Genomic DNA, 18,197 nt, shown 5'->3' on the forward strand with positions numbered 1-18,197 from the left:
GCATTGGTTACAACGTTGTAAACTCAGAAAAATAGCAGTTTTAGTTTAAGATGGCTCCCCCAAGTTATTCTCCCCCTTTTTATTTTATTTTATATATCCTGTCAATAACTTAATGATTGTAATGCTTTAATATCTTTATTTCGAGCTGCTTCAATTCCTTGTTTGGAGGTAGGCTGGGGTCAATTAAAATACATAAACTGCATTGGAATAATGGATTATTTTCCATAGGTAACAGTGTTGCTCCTCAGGATTCTCTTCCTTTATTCTTTCAGCAAATGCTGATTGAGGCCCATGTGTGCTGGGCCCTCTTCTTTGTATGGAAGACAACAATCCCTGTCCTCATGGGGCTGACCATTTCAGTGATTCCCTGATGTCCAACCTAAGTCCAGAAAAGCCAATTTAATTGATACGTTTTCTGCTATCTGGTTTTTGTAACTATTCTGATTATCTTGATGGGTGCATTTAGAGTACGTCCCCTTAATAAAAAATGTATTTCTCAAACATTGGTTCAATTAAATAAGTGAAAATGAATAATTTATAATTTTTTAGATTCCAAATAAAGTAGATTGTATAATAAAGCAAACAAAAATTCCTGTCTTTGTGGTAGCACATTCTAGTGGAAAGAGGCAGACAATAATCTAAATAAATGAACGCAATAGTGTGTTAAAAAATGCAAAGTGCTATAGAGAAAATTAAATCAGGAAGGGGGATAGGGAGTGCTAGAGGTGAGGAGGTTACAATGTTAAATAAGGCTATTAGGAAAGGCCTCACCAAGTTAGATGACCTTTGAGAAAACAGTTGTAAGAGGTAAGGTAACTGTCATGTGGACATCCTATGTCCAAGGGAAGAATATTCCATGTAGAGGAAAAGTAATTGCAAAGTCCTTGAGGTGGGATTCTCCATGGTGTATTTGAGGTATAACGGGGTATGGCTGGGGTGAAGTGAGTCAGAGAGGAATAGAAGGAGATGAGGCTAGAATGATTGGGGAGAGGGGCAGATTCTGTCTGGTTTGTAGATCATTGTGTGAATAGGTTCTTACTATGAGATAGGAAGCCACTGGAAGGTTTTGAGCAGAGTTATGATCTGAATTATGTTTTTAAAGGATCACTCTGGTTGCTATGATAGGTTGGAGGTACCCAGAGCAGAAGAGGGAAGACTACTTAGGGAACTATTGCAATGAACCAGGCAAAAGAAATAATGTGGTGTGGACTTGGTTGCAGGCAACAGAAAATAAAATAAGGGAGAATAATTCTGTATTTGGAAGATAGAGCCACCAACATGGGCTGACAGATTAGATTTGGGGTATAAGAGAGAAGGAGGATACCCAGGTTCTAGGCCTAAGTAATTGGAAATTAAAGCTATTGGAAAATAAGATGGACAGACTAGAAAGATCAGCTTTGAGAGGAAAGATCAAGGTTCAGTTTTGGATATGGTATGTTTAATATGTTTCAGACAGCCAAGAGGAGATGCTGAGATGGTTATAAGATATATGAGTCTGGAGTTCAGGGGAAAGAGGTCCTGACTAGAAATATAAATTTGGGAGTGTTAAGTACATAGATTGTATTTAAAGCCTTGGGGCTGGTGATCACCAATCTAATTGGATGTAAATAGCAAAAGAGAAGAGTTCCAGAAACTGGTATGTGACCTTGGACATTCTACCATGAAAAAATTCTAGAGATGAGAAGGAATCAACAAAGGAGACTGAGAATAGGAAGGTGGGAGAGTGGGAGGAAAGCTTGGAGTCTGGGAGAGTCTGAATCCTGGAAGCCAAATGACAAAGTGTTTCCTGCAAGCAAGTGGTCAACATCATTATATCCTGTGATAGGTCAAGTGAGATGGGAACTGAGAAATGATCTTTGGATAATTCTTCTGATTGTTGGATATCAGCTATTCTATATCTTTTAGGTTTTAGGAGTTTACTTTTTTAATATATAGATTTTTATTGATTTCAGAGAGGAAGGGAAAGGGACAGAAAGATAGAAACATCAATGATAAGAGAGAGTCATTGATAGGCTGCCTCCTGCACGCCCCTCCCTGGGGCTTGAGCCTGCATCCTGGGCCTGTGTCCCAACTGGGAATCCAACCATGACCTCCTGGTTCATAGGTCAACATTCAGCCATTGAGCCACGCTGGCTTGGGTTTTTTCTTGTTATTTCACATCTGTTTCTGTCCCTAAACGGGGTGATGCCTGATTTGAGAGAAGAATAAAGTTAAGAGGACAGAAATTAGAAGGGAGGTGGATAATATCAGGGAAGAGGTATATGTGTGTGGAGGCCTCTAAGGTGCTGGCATTATCCTACTTCTTGACCTGGGTGGCGATATTATGGGTGTTTGCTTTATAATTATTCCTTAGATGGTGCATATACCAGAAAATACGGTATATCTTATGCACTTTTTTTTATACATGTATAAAATTTAGTAAAGAGAAGGAAAAGAAAGTAGATGAATTTAAACATAAATTAGCTTTTTAAAAATAGTTGGTTACTACTTTACCTTTGAAAATTTTATTCTGTAGTAATAGCATTGCACAGAAATATTTTAAAGTTTAATCTTTACAAGTGCATATATTCTAAATTTTTTTTGTTTTTCTTCACTAAGCCCTTATGCAACTGGAATCTATTTTGAAGAAAATCATAAAAGAACGAAAAGGAAAGAACGTTAGTCAATGTATTTTCATTGACTCCTTAGTACAGGGAAACCTTAATGACCAACAGGTAATGTAATTGTTAAACATTTTTCAAATAAAAGATAATCACACATGTATAGAGTGTGGTTTTTATTCATTTAATCCAGATGGCCTCCAAAATCCAATGGCTTTCTTTTCTTTTACTGTACATCATCCATAAACAGTATTAGTATTTAGTCTCCTGTTATTTAGCTCTTTGAAGCAGCTGTTTATTATTTAAGAACTAGAGGCCTGGTGCATGAAATTCATAAACTCAGGGGGGTTCCTCAGCCTGGCCTGCCCTCTCCCATGGGGAGCAGGCCTAAGCTGTTAGTTGGACATCTCCTGAGGGGTCCTTAGCGCTGCCACGGAGGTGGGAGAGGCTCCCACCACCACCGCTGCGCTCGCCAGCCATGAGCCCGGCTTCTGGCTGAGCAGCGCTCCCCCTATGGGAGCACACTGACCACCATGAGGCAGCTCCTGCATAGAGCGTCTGCTCCCTGGTGGTCAATGCGCGTCATAGTGACCGGTTGTTGCGCCGTTCGGTCAATTTGCATATTAGCCTTTTATTATATAGGATTGGGAAACAAATATTGAGCCAAAAATCTCTGATCATAAAATGGGAGGGCCCGTATAAGCCTTTATCAACTAAGCTGCTCTGCCTGCGTGACCAGACGTGCAGCGTGGCTTGTTCCAGTGTGTGTCTGTTACCCCCAGCACACCTGTGGAGTTGTCAGGCAAAGGACAGGCGTGAAACCATTTTGCCACACCCTTTTATTGTAGGAATCATCAGCCCCATCTGCACATGCAAGTCTTCATAGACAGAAGTGGTTTTTTGGTGTGTGTGTGAGTGCAGGAATTGAATCAGGCACCAAGGACGGTGAGCGGCAGGCTTTCCGCGGTTCCTGAGGCTTCATTGCTGCACCAGGCCAAGCCAGAAAGGGAGGACTGAGCCAGTTTATTTGCAAAAATTATCATGAGACAGTAATACAGATAAACGTTTACTGCATGGACAAAGGCAATACGATATTTAGATTGGTTCTTATATAGATTTTTTAAGTGAAACATAAAGAAATATACACTTTTACCCTTACCTTGACTCCAATTCTGCGCTCTAGGTTATTTTAGTAGGGCCTGATACAGGCCACCTTGCATTTCATACTTTCTAAACTTCATTTTGTTTTCTAGATCCTAGAAGACAGTATGATATTTTCTTTGGCAAGTTGCATAATAACTGCAAAATGTAAGTGTTCCTTGATTCCTTCTTGAGATAGAGTATAAAATATACACGGGTAAAGCTATTCTAAAATAAAGGAAACACTCTATAATTTTCCCCCCTCTTCTTTTTTATTCTTGTTTGCAAGGCTTGATTCACACAGGTACCTTTTTAAAAACCCCAGGTGTTCTATGCCACCTTTGAACATTGCCATAAAATTTTTGTCACAGTTTATGGATTGTGAATTCTAGTTAGTGCTTTTAAAATGAACTGCTATGGACACCTTTCCAACCGAGCAGTGAGCTTTTCAGTTTCCTGCTGAGGCATTTCACTTTGAGCCTGTTCGGTCTGCTGTTACTAAGGCCTACCAGCAGAAGAGATGGCCACAGGAATCATGATTCAGAAGCACTCTTTTGTCCGAGCGAAGGTGCTTTTTCTTTCAAAATCTAAAATGTGTGTGATATGTTTCTAAGTTTCCTGACTGAATTTTAGTTTAGCAGAGTACCATTCATTCATACAGTATTTATAAAAGTTTGTGTATATCTATAAAAACATACTAACATAAAATGTTAAAGGAAGTATTAAAATATTAGTTTAAAATCCAAAAAATTCATGTTCACTTGAAGGATTCATTTACAACTCTTTCCGTTGAAGGAACTTTTCTTAAAAACAAAGACTACAAATACAAATTCCCATCAGTTTTTCTTGCTGTAAAATTTTCAACATTAAAAGATGTCCAGATATTATAAATTAAATGGAATTAAGGTAAGCTTGTGTAAATATGATGTATTGAACTTTTAAAAAAAAATCCTCACCTGAGTATATATTTTTATTGATTTTTCATTTTGAGAGACAGACAGACAGACAGAGACAGACATCAGTTGCCTCCTGTGTGAGCCCCAACTGGGGGTCCTGAAACCTAGGTATGTGCCCTGACCGGGAATTGAACCCCAAACCTTTTGGTGTAGGAGACGATGCTCTAACCAACTGAGTCACCCAGCCAGGGCTGTATTGGATCTTTTTTAAAAATGCTTAACTTGTTTTAAAATTTTATTGAATTAAAATATGTTTTTGCTAAAGTCCTTAAAATAAATCTGAATCAGTTGTCCTCTAGATATCACAAAAAGTGATCATTTCCAGGTTGAATTAATATTTTAATCTGATTTGCTGTTTTTAGGGGAAATTTTCAGAGGATTATTGCTTTGCATTGGGCTGGTTGTTTTTAAGTCATTTCTGAAGTTTTTGAGAGGCAAGATAGGGAGAAAACCATCAAGTTCCTCCTCTGCTGCTTACTTAACCTTGAACAAATGTACTTACCTATGCATTTTCTCCTTTTCTAAAATAAGGAGTTAGCGGTAGATGACCTCCAACTACCTTCCAAGGATAAAATTGTGTCTTGGTTCAGTAGTATAATTAAAGAATGTTCAGTGACTTAAAATCACACTTTTAAGCTATCCCTAGTCATACTTTATTTTTAGTAGAGCTCTGCAAAAAAACCAATGTTGGAAATTATTAAGCTTGTACAGTTATGTTAATTTTTAAATGACCATTTAGTTGAGCTGGGTGTACGTGTGCCTACTATATTCAAATTTTTGTGCTAAATCTTTCAGAATTATATTTTACTATGCAATTTTGTAAAATTGCATACATATACATATTGTACACTATCTGCACTAGTTTTCATGTCACTTGTCTTTTTTTCCATCTTAAAATCATTTTTATTTTTCAATTATAGTTGACATACATTATTATGTTAGTTTCAGGTGCACACCCCAGTGATTAGACATTACATAAGTTACTAATTTTAGTTTAGCAGAGTACCATTCATTCATACAGTAATTGATAAATCTTGCACCCATCTGATACCATAGTTATTAGAATATTATTGACTGTACTCCCTATGCTGTGCTTTACATCCCCATGACTATTCTGTAACAACCAATTTGTTCTTGTTAGTTTCTTCACCTTTTTCACCATACCCTCAACCTCCTCCCATCTGGCAACTGTCAAAATGTTCTCTGTATCTGTGAGTCTGTTTTTGTTCTGCTTGTTCATTTATTTTGTGAACCAGAAATTCTGCAGTTCACTCAAAAGCCATAATAAGGAAGCATATGTAGGAAAAAGTTAAGGACAGGCAGTTACTCATCATGTGCCTTTTTTGAACTCTAGATGTGAGTAATTATCAAAATAATTGAGGACCAGATAGCTATTGATTTTATTAGTAACATTTAGTACAGAAAGTGAATTATGTCTTTTCTAGGCATGGGAATTGATTGGATAATATGTGAGTTAAAATTTAAATTTGAGACAAATTTATAGCGGCCCTTACTAGCTCAGGAAAGAAATATTAAGTAGAGGTACAAATTAGTAAATGTATTTTAAAAAGTACTTGACATAGAAAAAGTAGAGCTGAGTCAAACATAATCTAGGGAAAGAAGTACTATATAATGTGGATGGTTTAATTCTTTGAATCGTTGTAATCCTAGTGGATTACTAAACGAAATCTACTTTATTTTCTCTGTTTTATGTTCATCATGTAATTTTCTTACCTTTTCATTTCCACAGTGAATATAATCCATAAACCATTTTAACCAAAGTAAGCCATAAGCTAGTGATTTTCCAGTTTTGGTGTTCATGGAAATAATTGTGGTATTAGAAGTGCAGATGCTTTGGTTCTACCCTAAACCCACTAAATCAGAATCTGTGGATGTGAGGGGATTTTTGAGAACCACTGTCTTAAGCAATAATAACCAGTCCCAGTTCTTAAGCCAGTGTATGTACTATTACAAGTGAAAATTTAGAATATTGGTTTGTAGGTAAAGCTCCTGCTACTTTGATTTGTATGAGTCATCTCATTAAGGCTCCTGAGTGAACTGATAAATCAGTATTTTATTTTACAAGGTTGAGTGAACCAGACAATCTATCAAAGGTATCAGCATTTAACATTCCCCCAGATGTGAAGTTTATTTATTATCATTACTATTTTACCTCTGGTGACATTGACAACAGTGTGGTGATTGCAGGGGGCGGGGGTGGAGGTGGAAGAGGGCATAGAGGGGATAAATGGTGATTGAAAAAAATAAAATAGTTTAAGAAGTGGCTTTAACTGTTTGCCAGTTTAAGAAAGAAATCTTCCAGATTGCCTTATTTCTTTTGGGGAGTAATCTATAAATATTTATGTTTTGTTCAGTGAAGTACAGATCCTGTGAACAGTCTTGTTTTACTTTTTTTGTTTTTGGTAGCATTTATTTATCTTCTGTATTAGGAAAAGAAAAAAAAAAGGAAAATACAAAAAAAAAATAAAAGTTTTTTTTTCTTATTCTGCACCCAAACTATGAGGTATCTATTTTCATTGTTATTAATGTAAATCTTCACTTAGTGTGCACCTGGGCAATCTGTTTTTTAACCACCTCTGAAGAAGTGCAGAAAAAACTATATGAAGAGATAGACCAAGTTTTTGGGAAGGGTCCTATTACTCCAGAGAAAATTGAGCAGCTCAGGTAAGAACACAATGAAAGGAAGAGGAAGTCATTAAAAGGTAAATTTGAGCAGTTTGACTATCTCATTTAAAGCTAATGGCTAATATCTTGGAAAGCTATATATCTTTATAGGACTTAAAATATTTACATAAGATTTTAATAAATTAACTTACTTTCGTCCTAACCGGTTTGGCTCAGTGGATAGAGCGTCGGCCTGCGGACTAAAGGGTCCCAGGTTTGATTCCAGTCAAGGGCATGTACCTTGGTTGCGTGCATATCCCCAGTAGGGGGTATGCGAGAGGCAGCTGATCGATGTTTCTCTCTTATCGATGTTTCTCTCTATCCCTCTCCCTTCCTCTCTGTAAAAAATCAATAAAATATATTTTAAAAAACATTAATTTACTTTCTAAAACCATATGGTAGTTCTGGGAAGGCTTTACATTAGCCTGTATAAAATAGTATCAGTGATGTCAGTCAAGTAAGTAGAACATTCAGACCTTGGTGGTGGGAATGGAAAATGGAACAGTCCTGTAGGAAAACAGTGTGGCAGGATCTTAGAAAGTTAAACATATGCTCACCATTTGACCCAGCATTCTTTTCCTAGGCATTCACCAAGAGAAATAAAAATAAGTGGCCACACAAACTTGCTTGCAAATGTTCACAGCAATATTATTTATAATAGCAAAAAACTGGAAGCAGTCCAAATGTTTGTGAACTGGTGAATAAACAAATTGTATTATATTTGTACTATGGAATATTATCAAGTAATAAAGAGTAACAGTAATTTAAAAGGAACTCTAAATTTTTCACTGGTCAAACATCTAATTATTAAAGCAGAGAAATTGATTGTTGGAACACTTTAACCACTGTCTTAGGAGTGATGGGAGGGGCAGATAAAATATAAACTAGGGTTACTTTTTCATGTTAATGTTGGACAGTTGGAGAAGCGGATTTCATCCTCCTGGGGATACGGCATTGAAGTTAAACCTCCCACTTATCACTAACGGGATGTCTTAGGCATTGAGGTGGCCACACTGTCCTGGGCTGGCCTCTGTACAGATGATTCTCACCCTCTGCACACATCATTGAACTGCATTTCTTCAGGGTTTTATTACTTTGAAGAAAAACTTTATTTCTACCACATAATTTGACACTAAAAATTATTTAAAGGGATTTAACAAAACCAAAGCCACTATGAAAAACCAATGTGTTGTGGTATGTATCATTTTTATGTCTGGGACCGGTTTTATTTTTGGAACTATTACAAGACTTCTGTAAAACATGTTGAGTGTTAAGAGGAAACAGACTCTTGGCAAATATGGAAAACCAGTTACAGAGAAGGTCTCTGCTAGAGCCTCCAGAACACCAGGGAGGCACAGAAGCTTGTCCTCCCCTCCTCTAACTCCGAAAACAGGAGGAGCTGCCGTGAAGAAAAATAGGACAGTTACCCTGTTGTCTTTATTGTTATATTTATAGGAAAAAGACCATGAAATTATACTTCTCAGTTAAATCTACTTATAATGTAGTAGAATTCAACATAGAATTACTTCTCTTAAGACAAATCTGATGTAAGGAAAGTGATATTTTTAAAATAAAAAGTAATGCAATATCAATACACATAATGGAAATCTCATTATGCTAAGTGAAAGAAGTCAAGCACAAAGATTGGCTACAGTATGATTTCACTTAGGTGAAATTATAGAAAAGGCAAAGCTAGTGTGATAGAAAGCAGATCAGTGCTTGTCTGGGGCAAGGAATGTGGATGGGCTGAGCTATGAAGGGGTGGAATTAAAGGTTTTAGGGTGAGGGAAGTGTTCTTGTTCTGTGTTTTGCTTGTAGTTTTGGTTACACAATTGTGTAAACTCATCAAATTATACAACTAAAATAAATGAAAAATATTTTAGATTCCACATATAAGTGAAATCAGAAAGTAATAACATGTCAATTGTAATTGAAAAATAAAAATTATTTTTAAAAAGATGAATCTTTACATGTAAGTAATAATTTAAAAGATTTAAAAATATATATTTTTATTGATTTTTTACAGAGAGGAAGGGAGAGGGAGAAGGATAGAGAGTTAGAAACATAGATGAGAGAGAAACATCGATCAGCTGCCTCCTGCACACTACCCACTGGGGATGTGCCCGCAACCAAGGTACATGCCCTTGACCGGAATCGAACCTGGGACCCTTCAGTCCGCAGGTCGATGCTCTATCCACTGGGCCAAACCGGATAGGGCTAAAAGGTTTTTTAAAATAGTGGCTGTGACTGCTTAGGAATGGATTGGAAGTGTGAGTCTGGGTAACAGACAGCCCTGTCTAGGAGCATCTTTCAACTCTAGAAACGAAGATAGGGAGACAGCCATTGGAAAAAACTCGAAGCCATGGGTTTCTCAGGGAGGCTTCTGTTACAGCAGCGGTTCTAAACCTGTGGGTCGAGACCCCTTTGGGGGTCGAATGACACTTTCACAGGGTCGCCTGAGACCATCGGAAAACACAGATATTTACATGACGATTCATAACAGTAGCAAAATTACAGTTATGAAGTAGCAACGAAAATAATTTTATGGTTGGGGGTCACCACAACATGAGGAACTGTATTAAAGGGTCGTGGCATTAGGAAGGTTGAGAACCACTGTGTAACAGAGTCTTCAAAATGGTGGAGGTTTTATCTATTATTACATTGAATATAGCTATCTTTAATTTTAAGAGTAATACATGCTTGTCTTTTGAAGTTTTTATAATACCGAAGTGTATGAAGTAGAAGGCGTAGAAGGTACATTCTTTATAAATGTACCTTTAGGGATAAAAATTGTTAACCATTTTACTATTTTTTTCAGATTTTTCTATGCATATATACATATTAAAACAAAAAATGTAAAAACATTAAAAAATACATAACATATAACTTCTGTAAATTCCATTTTTTTTCCTCTAAATATTTTGTGGACAGTATTCTTAATTATAGTAACTCCTAACACAACCAATCAGTGATCAAGTTTTATTGACTCTGCTTTCCAAACAACTTCAGTTGGAAGTTTAGTTTTAGTTCTTGTCTGGTACATTTCAAGAGTCTTAGATCTTGCTCCCTTCCAATTCATTCTTCAAATTACTGGAGCCTGTGACTGTAATCACCTCAGGTGCTTAAAAAATATAGATAACCTGGGAACAATCCCAAAACAACAATCTGTCATTGGTGGTTTTAAAAAGCTTCTCAGATTATTGTAATGTGTAGCCAAAGTTGAGAGTCACTGAGCTCGTGATCTTTATATATTTGGGGAGTCACATCTGATTAGATGACTCCCCACTTTAAAATCCTTCTGTGACTTCTGGTTGCCGTTAAGATAAAATTTAAACTCATGAGGCATTTCATGAGCTTATGAGGCATTTCAATAGCTTAGCTTTGCATTCCTCTTTACCTTATCGCTTACTACTTGTGCCTCTTCATACTCTTGGATTCAACTGTACTGAAATTCTTTTGTTTCTTCAAAGATACAGCACTCTTTCATATCTTCTGTGTTTTGCGACTATTTCTTTGTCTAGATTCTTTCTTTCTCTCTCTTCTAGCTACCTCCTGTTTTTTCCTGAAAGTCTCAGCCCGAGTGTTTACTTTTCTGCATAGTCCTCTCTCCAGTTAGAAGCTCCTGCCATGTGTTCCCTAATTCCCTGAATATTCTTTATCGTAACAGTTACTGTGCTTTTGTAATTGTTCATCCTTGATGTCCCTACTTTTCTCCCTTCCCCTGTTAACTAGACTTTGAGTTCCTTTGGAGGTATCTGTCTTGTTCACTGCTTTAGCTGAGTATCTAACACAGAGCTTCTAATGTAGTATGTACCCAATAAATATTTGTTCAAAGAGGAAAGGAAGGATGTTTCCTCTTTTGTTGTTTTTAAATATTATAAACAAAATTAGCATCCCTATGCTTACATCTTTGCTAATATTTCTAATTGTTTCTATTAATAAATAATGAAATTAATATTTAAGGATATATGCAATAGTATAGTGCCTCATTAAAATATTTTTTAATCTGTAAAATTAAAATAATAATGGGATCCTTGAGGTTCTTACAAGGATTAAAAGAGATACTGCATAGCCCTTGCCGGTTTGCCTCAGTGGATAGAGTGTTAGCCCACGGACTGAAGGGTCCCGGGTTCGATTCCAGTCAAGGCCATGTACCTGGGTTTCAGGTTCCCCGGCCTTGGTCAGGGTGCATGCAGGAAGCAACCAATCTATGTGTCTCTCTCACATTGATGTTTCTCTCTGTCTCTACCTCTCCCTTCCACTCTAAAAATCAATGGAAAAATATCCTTGGGTGAGGATTAACAACAACAAAAAAGAGATACTGCATAGAAACTATTTAACAGAACTGGTTCGTGTCAAGATTTCAATACATTTTCTTCTCATTGTGATGCACACTTAATATTCTTATACTGTATGTTGCCAAATTATCCTTCAGAAAGTTTATACCAATTTGTATTTCCACCAATTGACTATCAATATCTTTCCCCCATTTTTATTAGTATTGCCTATTGTTATTCTTTTTCATCTTGGCATATCTGCCAAGTAAAAAAAAGTGCTCTGATTGGCTATCTTTCCATTGTTGATGAGATTATCATTTCCTGTGTTTTTGGGCCATTTATATTTATTTTAGTTGATTTTCTGTATTCTCTGTCCACATATCTATTGGGGTGTTTGATTATTTTAATTATGAAGTTTTAAAAAGCTTTGATACATTAACCCTTTGCACTCACTTGCTTTTTTCTCGATTCCTTTATTCTACTCGGGATTTCATTTTTTAAATACCCCAGATTTTACAAAGCGTGGCAGTAGAATAAAAAACTGGAGTTTCTTTTCATACAAACTTATTTATTTGGATTTTTTTATATTTCAAATTGTTGATACATTCAAAGAGTACAAAAAGAGCTGCTACCGATGCTAACCATGTCGAGTCACACTCGACATCCGAGTGCAAAAGGTTAAAGATATATTTACTGTCAATATTTTTCTAGTTGTCTTTTTAAATTTTTTTCTAGTTGTGTTTTAATTTTATGTATGATGATTGTTAACATATAAAAATTGCATTATCAGATTATTTGTATTTTTTGTTATGGTTTCTGTCATTGTGTCAATATTTATATAATTTTTTATTAGCAAAGTCTTTTATTAAAATTTTTATTTAATTTTTTATTAAAAATATAGGATTTTTCTACTCAAAAATTATAAAAATACTCCTTTGAATTTTCTTTGGTACTTTTAAAGATGTTATTATTTGTTTAAATCTTTACCCACCTGGACTTTATATATTTACTAGAGGCCCAGTGCACAAAATTCATGCATGGGTAGGGTCCCTAGTCCTGGCTGGCCATCAGGGCTGATCAGGGCCTTCCGGTTGCTGGCCGGGGCCTCCCTTCATTCCATGCCACCCCCTGGTGGTCAACTCATGTCATAGTGAGCAATCGAACTCCCAGTCTCCCGGTTGAACTCCCGAGGAAACACTTTGCATATTAGCTTTTTATATATATATAGATACTAGAGGACGAATTTCGTGCACTGGGTGAGGGGGGAGGTTCCCCTCAGCCCAACCTGTGCCCTCTTGCAGTCCAGGACCCCTTGGGGGATGTTCGCCTAAGCCAGCAGTCAGACATCCCTCTCACAGTCCAGGGCTCTTGCAGTCCGGGACCCCTCGCTCCTTACCGCCCGCCTGCAGCAGAAGCAGGAGAGGCTCCTGCCACTGCTGCTATGCTTGCCAGCCATGAGGCCGGCTTCTGGCTGAGCGGCGCTCCCCTTGTGGGAGCGCACTGACCACCAGGGGACAGCTTCTGCATCGAGCGTCTGCCCCCTGGTGGTCAGTGTGCATCATAGCGACCGGTCATTCTGCTGGTTATTCCACCATTCGGTCGATTTGCATATTAGGGTTTTATTATATAGGATAAGACATCTTCAAGCAACAAAGAATTATCATGCGATTGTTTCAAATTAGGAAAGTTATGAAAGTTATTGAATGACATTTTGAAATATTTCTACATTTCAAACTGCCTCTCTCATAGTAAAAATCTTAAAAAAAATTTTTTTTAAACAGATATTGTCGACAAGTGCTTTGTGAGACTGTTCGGACTGCCAAACTGACCCCAGTTTCTGCCCGGCTTCAAGATATTGAAGGAAAGATCGACAAATTCATTATTCCTAGAGAGGTAGGAAACATTTAGTATACTTAACTCATTCAGTTATTCTTTTCAACTCTTTTAGTGTGTATTTTTAAATTTTATTGTTTAAAGTGTCCAATAAATGCTACCTATTATTAAATCAAAGACACAGTCATTTAAAATGACAAAATAATATATGCCTGTTCTAAAGTTCAAACTATCCGGTATAAAGAAAAGCTCTCTTCCCCAGGGGTACTACTGTTAATAGTTTATTGTGTATTTTTTTTCTTTATTTTATTTTTTTCCATCACCATTTCCCCCGCATGCCCTCCTCTACTTCCACCCACCACCACCCCCCGCAGTCACCATACTACTGTCCATGTCCATGAGTTCTTTCTCTTTAGTGTATATTTTTTATAGATCTTTTTCTGTGTGTATATTATTCTATGTATGTATATACACATACATATGTGTATATATTTTAAAGACTGAATTTATATGTGAAAGGTTACTCTTTATATATTCTTTAATTTTCTTTTATTGAGAGTATCATGACTACTAGTACAACTGGCACTTGATACAGATCCAACTCATTATTATTATTTTTAAAATATATTTTTATTGATTTTAGAGAGGAAGGGAGAGGGAGAGAGAGATAGAAATATCAATGATGAGAGAGAATCATTGATCGGCTGCTTCCTGTATGCCCCAACTGGGGATCAAGCCTGCAACCCGGGCATGTACCCTTGACCGGAATCAAACCCGTGGCCCTTCAGTCCGCAGGCCAACGCTCTATCCACACTGGCTAGGGCCAACTCATTTTTAATGGATGCATAATATTCCATGTACTATGACTTATTTAAGCAGTCCTCATAGATGGAAATTAGATCTATTTTTTTATTATTACAAATTATATACTTGGACAGGTATTGGATAGAGCTGTAGAAATGGAGTTTTTGGGGTCAAAGTGCGTATGTATGTTGAATTTAAATTGTTATCTAAAAGGCAGTTTATATTGTTAGCAATAATGTGTGAAAAAGCTTTTTGTCTCCATATCCTCACCACCTATGGATTTATAAATCATATATATTTTGTGAATTCTATATGAAAAACTGTCTCATGCTTTTAATTTGCTTTTCCCTAATCATTGGAGAGATTGAGCAGCTTTTCATATATAAACAGTTTGTATTTCTTCTCTTGTGAATTATCTGCTTATAACTCACTGTTCTTTCTAGTGAGCTCATATGTCTTTTTGTATATTATACATTCTGTCGGGTATATAGCAAGTTTTTTCTTTCTATTTGATATGGTATGGTATGATTTTTGTTTTGACAGGATGCAATTTTTAAAATTTTTATATAGTTAAATCTGTTATTACTTCATGGCTTTTGTGACAGACTTAGGAATGCCTTCCTCACTGTAAGATTACCAAAATCATGGCCTCTGTTTTCTTCTGTTGTTTTATCTTTTTATTTTGTATTCATTATCTACATTAAAAGAGCATTTAGGATGAGTTGGCTTTCTGGATGTTGCTTTGTCTTTGTTAGGCCTTGACTAACTAGAAGACATTTTATTTTTGTTTGCAGACCCTTGTTCTTTATGCCCTTGGTGTGGTACTTCAAGATCCCAGTACTTGGCCATCACCATACAAGTATGAAATATCGGTCACTGTCATTGTGATTATTGATTTTTATGTGTTTTCATGTGTTACATCACTTTTCTAATTTTTGAGGAGAAAATTTAGTATGTGACAATGATACATTTATATCTTCCCTTTATATTGTCTGCTCACTCACTATTTATTTCATGAATCTGCTGTCTGCTACTCTTTGTCTCTCCTGTTACCACTTCTATCCTAAGATCTGTGTAATGACCGGATCTCTACAACTATCTTTTAATTTCAGTCAAATTTTGGAATTCTTTGTTTTGGTTAAGTGGTCTCAATTATTAAGTGCTTTAGTCAAATTCAGGAAATAGGTTTTGTGTGCATACGTGTTGTATGTGAGAATGGTGAGGGAGGGAAAAGCTGAAGAACAGAGCTGCTTTTGTTTGCCTCTTAAATAGGCAGCTAATAAAATCCTAAGGAAATGGATTAGGATTTACTGTCCCAGAAGAAGGTTATATATGGAGTTGATTGAGAGTAAAACAGCTGTGTGAAAATCAGGGGTAGGGTTGGTGGCATGGTTGAAGTACTAGGAAACCTTCTTTTGGAGGATAAGGATGGGACATATTAAGTGTTTCTATCATATTTTGGCTTTTAATATTATAATGATATTAAAGGAAATCTATTAATAAATGAAATAGCAATCCTTTAAAATATGCTATAAGTAAAAATTAAGTAAATTTTTATATTCCAAGTGGCTTTTATAGGAAAAGTAAAGATATGCATTGGTAGATCAGAAAATCTAGGTTGCAAATTGAAAAACAGAGAAAGGAATATATGCTAAAATGTGGAAATCATTTTTAGGATTCAAATGTAATGAAATTTAGGAAATGTTAGTAATGCTGTTGTATGCTAAGGAAAAGCTTTCTGAAGTTTGACACCTCCTTACCCATCCCTTTTGGAAAATCCAGATTCATTCTTTTTAAAAATATATACTTTTTTATTGATTTCAGAGAGGAAGGGAGAGGGAGAGAGAGCTAGAAACATCAATGATGAGAGAGAATCATTGATCGGTTGCCTCCTGCACTCCCCCCACTGGGGAGCTAGCCCAAGACCCGGGCATATGCCCTGACCAGGAGTTGAACCTTGATCTCCTGATTTATAGGTCAACCCTCAACCACTGAGCCATGCCGGCTGAGCCATTCGTGGATATTTAGCCAATCATGCACCCCAGAAATGAATTCCACTTGATCATGGTGTGTGATCTTTTTCATGAATTGCTCAATTCGTTTGCTAATACTTTGTTGAGGATTTTAGCATCTATGTTCATTAGAGATACTGGTCTATAATTTTCTTTCTTTGTAGTGTCTTTATCTGTTTTTGGAATTAGGATAATGCTGGCCTCATAAAATGAGCATGGGAGTCTTCCCTCCTCTTGAATTTTTTGGATAGCTGTTAGTTTTTAAAATGTTTATGGACCATAAAATTCACCCATGAAGCCATCCGGTCCAGGACTTGTTTGTTGGGAGTGTTTAGGTTACTGCTTCTATTTCTTTTGTTGTAATTGATCTGTTCAGGTTTTGTTTCTTCTTGATTCAGTCTTGAAATATTGTATGTTTCTAGAAATTTATCTATTTTTTTCAGATTGCCCAATATGTTGGCATATAATTGTTCATAATACTGTTTTATAATCCTTTGTATTTCTGTGGTGTCAGTTGTTACTTCTCTCCTTCATTCCTAATTTTATTTATTAGGGTCCTCTCTCTTTTTCCTTTTTGAGTCTGGTTAAGTGTTTATCAATTTTGCTGATCTTTTCCAAGAAACATTTGTTTTTAAGACAAAATTTTATGATCCATAATGGGTGATTTATTTGTTTTGTTTTAATATATCCATTTTCCCTGCAAGTTTTTACAGAGTGAAATTGTGTACAATAAAAAACCTTAGCCTTCTGCCGAAACCGGTTTGGCTCAGTGGATAGAGCGTCGACCTGCAGACTGAAAGGTCCCAGGTTCGATTCCGGTCAAGGGCGTGTACCTTGGTTGCGGGCACATCCCCAGTGGGAAGTGTGCAAGAGGCAGCTGATCGATGTTTCTCTCTCATCAATGTTTCTAGCTCTCTATCCTTCTCCCTTCCTCTCTGTAAAAACTCAATAAAATATTTTAAAAAAAAACAACAACAAAAAAAACCTTAGCCTTCTTATTTCCTTCAGTTATTAGTAAGTCTGGGTGTAACATAATTGATGAATATAAGTTTTTAAGTCTGATGTCTCCAATTTTAAGCAATAAATTTAATTGAAAAGGCAATGTAGAATACCTTACATATTGATCAGATGGTCTCATGTAACAGATATGTTGAACACACTTAAATGTAAATATTTACTATGTGATTTTGTTTGATTTATCTTTATATCTCATATAATGATATAAACTTGTGTCAAAATCTTATTCATTATTGGTTCCAGAGAAATGTATTTTGCATCTATTATTTTAGTAGGAATGGGGAACCTTTTTTCTGCCAAGGGCCATTTGGATATTTATAACATCATTCACAGCCATACAAAATGATCAACTTAAAAATTAGCCTGCTATATTTGGTCAAACATTTAATTAACTCACCTCGAATGTTTTGGCAGGGCCAGACCAATGATTTCCCAGGTTTTATACAGCTGCAGGCCAGATGTTCTCCACTCCTGGTATAGAATAATAAAATAAGTAGAAAGAGACAAAAGATATATGTTGAATAATTTGGGAACATAATAATAGGTGAAATTTAAATATAATGTGACAGCAGTTTTTATTTTCAGTAGTTTTTAAAACATTATTATATCTGTGTTCTTACAGTGTAAATATGTAAAAGGCCAGTGGCGTTCTATTGTGATTAGCCCCCAAACATCTTTTTTTTTTTTTAATTAAATATACTGGGATGACTTTTTAAAAATTAAATACCAATCTTCTTTTTAGGTTTGATCCAGACCGGTTTAATGATGAATCAGTAATGAAAACTTTCTCCTTGCTTGGATTCTCAGGCACACAGGAATGCCCAGAGTTAAGGTGAGATGATCAAGTGAAAGGAAAGGTGTCAGGTATAATTA

At 36.1% G+C, this 18,197-nt stretch overlaps 1 protein-coding gene across 2 annotated transcripts in view; it reads left to right on the top strand.

Annotated features, from left to right (window-relative positions):
- Positions 1-18,197, top strand: part of CYP20A1 (cytochrome P450 family 20 subfamily A member 1) — a 43,631-nt gene that overhangs the window by 17,388 nt on the left and 8,046 nt on the right. For both annotated transcript variants that reach the window (XM_079781943.1, XM_079781944.1), the window contains exons 7-12: positions 2,599-2,714; positions 3,854-3,908; positions 7,261-7,381; positions 13,440-13,551; positions 15,090-15,154; positions 18,067-18,156. In XM_079781943.1, coding sequence (XP_079638069.1) covers positions 2,599-2,714; positions 3,854-3,908; positions 7,261-7,381; positions 13,440-13,551; positions 15,090-15,154; positions 18,067-18,156 — 559 coding nt within the window. The remainder of the gene's footprint in view (positions 1-2,598; positions 2,715-3,853; positions 3,909-7,260; positions 7,382-13,439; positions 13,552-15,089; positions 15,155-18,066; positions 18,157-18,197) is intronic.

The sequence above is a fragment of the Cnephaeus nilssonii genome (assembly GCF_951640355.1).
Source record: "Cnephaeus nilssonii genome assembly, chromosome: 10".
Classification (NCBI taxonomy): domain Eukaryota; kingdom Metazoa; phylum Chordata; class Mammalia; order Chiroptera; family Vespertilionidae; genus Cnephaeus; species Cnephaeus nilssonii.